This window comes from Myripristis murdjan, chromosome 8 (genome assembly GCF_902150065.1).
Source record: "Myripristis murdjan chromosome 8, fMyrMur1.1, whole genome shotgun sequence".
Taxonomy (NCBI): domain Eukaryota; kingdom Metazoa; phylum Chordata; class Actinopteri; order Holocentriformes; family Holocentridae; genus Myripristis; species Myripristis murdjan.
In genome coordinates, this window is record NC_043987.1 from 25,209,792 (window position 1) to 25,216,466 (window position 6,675).

The 6,675-nt window shown below is 45.4% G+C and overlaps 1 protein-coding gene across 2 annotated transcripts; it reads left to right on the plus strand.

Moving 5' to 3' along the window:
* Positions 1–2,268: 2,268 nt before the first annotated feature.
* phospho1 (phosphoethanolamine/phosphocholine phosphatase 1) lies at positions 2,269–5,398 on the plus strand. 2 transcript variants are annotated; one of them, XM_030057025.1, is made up of 3 exons: positions 2,269–2,500; positions 3,103–3,179; positions 3,815–5,398. In XM_030057025.1, the coding sequence occupies exon 3, from the start codon at positions 3,942–3,944 to the stop codon at positions 4,791–4,793; it is 852 nt and encodes a 283-aa protein (XP_029912885.1). In that variant the 5' UTR covers positions 2,269–2,500; positions 3,103–3,179; positions 3,815–3,941; the 3' UTR covers positions 4,794–5,398. The 2 variants fall into 2 exon arrangements, with proteins under 2 accessions (XP_029912885.1, XP_029912886.1); XM_030057026.1 differs by having other exon boundaries at positions 3,991–5,398.
* Positions 5,399–6,675: the final 1,277 nt, after the last annotated feature.

Consider the following 6,675-nt stretch of genomic DNA (forward strand, 5'->3'; position numbering starts at 1 on the left):
TTCCAGAGTTAAAAACAAGGCATCACAGCAGTTCAGATTCAACAAAAGTCAAAACTAAATACATTAAATCTACATTCCCGATTGTAATTGCAGCTGTCTTTTACAACTCACACATACTATTTTTACTTTATTGAACTGTGAGACTTTAGGTTTACTGCGCTGGTTGGCCGGGTTCTTCCTTTGGTAGCGTCTCAAGGCTCTCGGAGTCCTGCCATATTTCCTCCAGACAAAACACTTGTACCGGTTAGATACGAGACTCAGCTGCTCCGACCTCTTTTCTTTTTCAGTCTGGATTTGACTGCAGGGAAGTTTTAGATCCTCTTCTATGACCACTTCCCTATTCTTTCCACATCACCCCAACCCCTCACACACATACCGAAGAGGAACCCCTGGGGCTTACCTCAGGCACATTTACATCAAATCAAGCATGTAGTTAAAATGCCTTTATTAGTTTTGGACATATCAAAGTAAAAAAAAAAACAAAAAAAAACACACACACACACAAGGAATGTCAGGAGAACGCCGACTCCCACACTCTTCAGGGTGTAGAGGGCTCCTCTTCTCTATACCTTATCATGTTCACTTCCAGAGCACCTTGCATTTACCTCGAGTTTATTGCTTCACGACTATCAGCACGCAATGTTTTTTTTTTTCCTTTAGTTTCTGTGAACCCTCACACACTTCCGTTTTTTAAAAATAGTATTTATGATTATTTGTGCTGATGACCTGTGGGAGGCTCGCCATTGACTGGCAGTAACCTTGATCAGAGATTCTCCCAAGGTCAAACGCATCTCCTGTCTTTTTCAGCTGGACCAGGCCCATGTCACACTTTTTAGTCTAATCTTCACTTTCAGACATTGAACATATGAGCAGTTATGTAGCAGAAGGGGTGTTAGAAATTGAGCTTTTTTTATTTAAACAATTGGAAGAGAAGTACTAAAAAGACAATTAGACTTTTTTTTTATCAATTTAAAACTGCACCTTGGAGCTTAGATTTTAAAACGGTGTGTACTGTCTCTCCAAACAGCATTAGGATTTCTGTTTTCCTGGGTAGCTGTTGTTGCAATCCAACACATTAAGAGCGCATGTCTCTTACAAGAACGCACTAAGACATTTCGTTGCTGGAATGCGTCCTAAAATGCTGTTTCTCGATGTGTACCATAGGTAGATAATGGTTCAAATGGAGCACCAGTGAGTCACATAATCCCATGTTGGGTGGCTTAGCGGGCTGATTGCTATAGAGAAAAGTGTGAGTGACTCACTGCTGGTGAGTGGGTGGTCAGGTAGCGAGCCTCACTTCACGGGCGGAGGAGAGGAGATAATAACACACCGTCTGTACATCTACATTCCCATTTGGGTTGGAAAATAGTCAGCCGCCCCAGCTGTTAGTCATTACGCCTTGTGGTGAAGAGGCAGGGGGAGGAAGGAGGCAGCGTCTGTCAGCAGGCAGATAAGGAGAGGAGGGGTCCTCTCCGTGTTTTCAGGCATGTTTTCACTAATCTTAACATTGCTGCGCGGTTCATTAGTCGCAATGTCTTTGCAAGTGTTCATCTAGGCTACTGTGAGACGGAGAAACAACCAACACACATCAGCCTCCCTGCAGTGCAAATTGGAGGCGGGGGGGCGGGGGGGCGGGGGGCCTTCTCGCCACTAGCTACCTTCAGGCCACTTCAGCGCTTGAGGCACAGCAAATAAATTGCTTGTCTATATATAAGTCTTACTGTTTGTTTTACCTGCTTGTGCCACCAGTTGGGTCAGATGTATTTTCCAGTGAGTTTCAAGATTTTCTGGAGCTCACTGGTCAACAAAGTAGGGGAAAATAAACCATAAAAGCACATAACCTGCAGATATGACTTGACCCAGATCTTCCACAAAAGAACACTTATTAGTTGGCCCTACGTCGCAGCCGGGAGCAAGAGAAGAGCTCATCCCATCCCAGAATAAGCGTCACACCTTTGTATAGCAGCGGCTCCTCTGGAAATAGGTGACAGTGTTGTCAGTATAGCCCATATAGAGTGTGATGCCTGTCTGTCTCTCAGCTGCAACACCTCACCGGTATAAACCTGCTGAAGAGAAGCCAAGACAAATATTGACACACACACACTTGAGTGACCTGTTTATTGGCTGATACAGTGGCATATATTCAGAAAAGCCTCTGTACTCTCACTTTCTTCCATTCTTTCTTTCCTATCTCCCTCTCTTTATTCCCTCCTTCCTTCCTTCCTTCCCACTCTCACATGGCATGCACAGTCCTTCCTCACATCCTCAGCTGTTTCTTGGAGGGACCGTGAACGCGCGCTCAGCACTCAGTAGGCTACTATTAAATGGGCGGGCACTGATGCGCGCTCACGTCTCCAGCAGCGCCGGTGGTTGTGGCGGTCACATAAAAGTGCGCGTCCCTCCGGATCGGAGCGCCGGGACAGACGCACTTCTCTTTCAGACCCGAGCGGATCAGAGTGGGAGCAGCTTGTGGACACCGTGCGCCGGATCCAGCATCGCTGTAATTTATTCTTATTTTTTGGCTTTATTGCAAACTAGTATTAACAAATCCAGCACTGATACTGTCTTTTGGCTGCACCACTGCAGAGGCCAGTTTACTTGATCTCAGTGTTGGACGTTTTCTCTGTAAACCTCATCCTCAGCCGTGACTGCTCTTTTGAAAAAAAATAACCTAAAATACTCTTAGACTGTTGCTATGGAGACTTTAGTGTGTCTGCGGTAACCTACAAATTGTTGTAGACTATTTGGATGTTGTTTTTAACTTCTCCGGCAATCATTATAATATTCTTCCATATTTCTATAGGCACCAATAATGTGTCTATGGTGTTAAATAGCAAATTTATAGTGACCTTATACTTTGTGATATTCCTTTTTATCCTCACGATGCCACTGTGGGCACTTGTAGTATGGCTTTGTGTCACTATAATACTGCTGTAATTTTGCAATTTTCGAGTTGTACCATAAGATTACTAAAGTTGAATGTCGCTTAATGATCAGGGACGGACTACCTGTAACATTATCATTGCAATATTCTGTTCACAGTGTTGTCACGCATTGTTGTCATGTTTTTCAGCAGGAATTAAGTCGTTTTTGTTGTTTCAGGCTGGCAAAACAGACTTGTTTAACAGATTGGTAATGTGCTGCCTGAGATCTGCTGCTGACACAACCTACAATTAAAGGTAGGATTACAGAATGGAACTAAATCTGTCATGCTTGTTATGTGCAGTGTATAATAACCCCTTGTAATTTCACTGGATGTTTGTTTGCTTGCTTGCTTGCTTGCAGAGTTGAGCATCATTTAGTTTGTGTGTGATTTGACCTTTGATTTGGAGGTCAGAGCACTCACAGAGCACTCACTGTGCTTATTCATCATTTCTGGATTAGCCACAGGGCATGAAGGGCACATGCAGTCCTTGGGTTGGGGTTATGGGTTGCAGGTACACAGAGTACTGGGTTAGTGGAGATGAGTGGTGTGGGGGCCCATAGAGTACGGCTAGCTTGGCCCTCAGGTTCTAAACGGGATAATCCAGGCATAATCACATTTCACAATAGTTTACACATAATTCTCAGCCCTTCCCCCTCAAACATGGAAACCCTTCACATTTCTGAGACTTTGACTGTCTATTCATGGCTGTTGGTGGATGATTCTCCTTGGCTGCTGGCTCTTATTCACTTCCTTTTTAGGTTTTTATAGCCTACCTCTTCTTACTCTGATAATATCCAAATTATTGCAGGGGTTTTGTCTGTTTCTCACCTCAGTTCTTTTCTTATCATGTCTCTCTTCCCTGTCCATTTATACACTTGTATTTCCCAGAAAGCCAACCTTGGTAGCCTCCACCTTACCTTGACCAGCCTTGCGTGGGATGTTGGAGAGTGGGAGAGCAGGAGTTGGAGTGTTTTGATGCCTCTTGACAATTATAACAGGTGTGGCATAGTCAGTCATGGGGGACTCTATCTTCAACTGCTGTTATGTCCCACCCCATCCCCCAGGCGAGGAGGAAGCCCTGCGATCCAGACGCGCAGAAAACATGGCCAATTCCTCCCACATCTCCTCTGACAAGCGCTTCCTCATCTTCTTTGACTTCGATGAGACCATCGTGGATGAGACCAGTGATGACATGGTGGTGCAGACCGCCCCGGGGCAGCACCTCCCGGGCTGGCTCAAGGACACCTACCAGCCGGGCCGCTACAACGAGTACATGCAGCGCGTCCTGGCCTACCTGGCGGAGCAGGGCGTGACGGAGAGCGACATCCGCACCATCATGGAGAAGATCCCGGCCACGCCCGGCATGCTCACCCTCTTCCAGTACCTCCGGACGCGGCCTCCGCAGGACTTCGAGGTTGTGCTGGTGTCCGACGCCAACACCTTCTTCATCGAGTCCTGGCTCCGCCGCAACGGGGCGCGCCAGCTCTTCCACAGGATCTTCACCAACCCGGGTACCTTCAACAAGGACGGGCGGCTGGTGCTGCGCCCTTTCCACTCCCACAACTGCCAGCGATGCCCTGAAAACATGTGCAAGCAGGTGATCGTCAGGGACTATGTGGCGCGCAGGACGCAGGAGCGCGGCCGGCCGTACCAGAGGGTCTTCTACCTTGGCGACGGTGCCAACGACTTCTGCCCCGCGCTCATCTTGGGGCCCCGGGACGTGGCCTTCCCACGGCGGGACTTCCCCATGCACCGGCTGATCACGGAGACCCATGAGGCAATGCCAGGGGATTTCAAGGCGGTCACAGTGCCGTGGGTCAGCGCGGAGGAGGTGGTGCAGCGACTGAGGAAGCTGGTGGCAGAGTAGAAGTGAAGCCAGGGTCTTATTATTATCACACACTAGAGGAGAAAGGAGATAAGGGGCCAGAATAACCATCATAACACTCACACACACACGAGTTTAATTCTCAGGTGAAATCGCCCCTAGAAGCTGATGCTCCCATTCACCGCAAAAGGCTCCAAAAAGCCCAAACGTGTCTGCTCAGAGAACAAAACAGCATTTATCACTGCTCGGTTTGCCTTGGCTCTCTGCCAGCCCCAACCTGCGTCTCAGTCCAGCTTCTCACGTTTTGGTCCAGAGGTCAGTCTATAGACACAGAGGCCCAGCAAAAACATCACCAGGTTAATTATTGTGGAGCCGTCACCGAGGCTCAGTGCACCCAGACAGTGATCCAGCCTGCAGAGCGGCGGAGGAGCAACAGCAAAGTGCAGTTATTAATTGAGTCAGTGATATGAAGTGAATTCATTTGGGAAAGTGATTATCCCCTTATTAGCCATATGCTTTGATGAGACATTAAACCTCATTGCTTTGTATCAAAAGGATAATTGAGTCAGTGCAGGCAATAATCATACTTGCCTTAATATATTAAAAATAATTAAAAAAAAAAAAAAAAAAAAGAGACACACAAAAAAGCTATTACAGGCAATAGTAATGACAACCCTTGGGTTGCCAGTTATGAAATTAAGATTTTGTGTTTTTGTTTGTTTGTTTTTGTGATTTTAAGTGTTTTTTTTTTTTTGTTTTTTTTTGGAGGAAGTGCCCTTCTGTGTAAAACCCTCAATTACTCAAATGAAATTAGGGTAACACTGCCATCTGATGGTAAACCTGTATACTAAATAGGGATTCTAAGTCGGTGCCCCAACCGTGGTATTTAGGCCTATTTCCACAAACTTGTAAGAGTAAAAACATTTTCAAAAATGTATGTGTATTATTTAGGTTTGTGTGTTTGTCTGTAACTTGTTTATTATTATTATTATTATTACCGTCTGTTTTGTGTTGTTACTTTGTAGGCCAGGTCTACTGAGGAACTTATTAACACCAGCAGGAATAAAGCCATCAACTAACATGTTGCCTGTGTCTGAATTTATTATAAAAACCTTTCATGACACATTCTTGAGCACAGCTAACTCAAAAAGCATGCTGGCTGTGTGTAACATACTGCCTCATGTGACCCGGCTGCAGGTCAAGGCAGGACACATTTCATGTACAACACTGAATATTTCCATATCATATTTTCAAAAATCACCAACCAAGCAATAGCACCATCTAATAAGGCTGCTCATTCCCAGTTCACTGGAAGTTTCTGTCTCTGAAAATCCCTCAGCCTCTAGATGTACCTCCATTATCTGCCCCAGTCTATTTCAACATGATGGCGGGAATTGCATGCAACTAAACTAGTGAGACAAGTCTGAGTGAATTATATGGACTAAGTTTGATAATGTGGACTACACAAAAACCTATAACCTAAAATTACTAGACTAAATTATATGAAATCAGAATTAACACACACACACACACACACACACACACACACACACACACACACACACACACAGACAGACAAATCTATATATAGGTCTGTAATTTTGTTTGGCACTTTTCAATTTTCTTGTAGCACAAGCTGTTGTTAAGTGGTTTGCCTCAGGGACACACACACACACACACACACACACACACACACACACACACAGCGAAAGAGAAAGGCAGACTTTTGTTATCCTTTGCTAAAAACAATGCAGCTCCTACCCAATAGAGTAAACCAAAATATCACACCTCACAGAAACCCCTTACGCTTGCCACACACACACACACCAACACCTACAACAACTACCCACATCAGCACATGCAGGCACACACACACACACACACACACACACACACAACTGCAGCCCTGAATATTGCAACATTA

Coding starts and splice junctions, on each gene's coding strand:
- phospho1 (XM_030057025.1), top strand. CDS start 3,942: ATGGGGGACTCTATCTTCAACTGCTGTTATGTCCCACCCCATCCCCCA.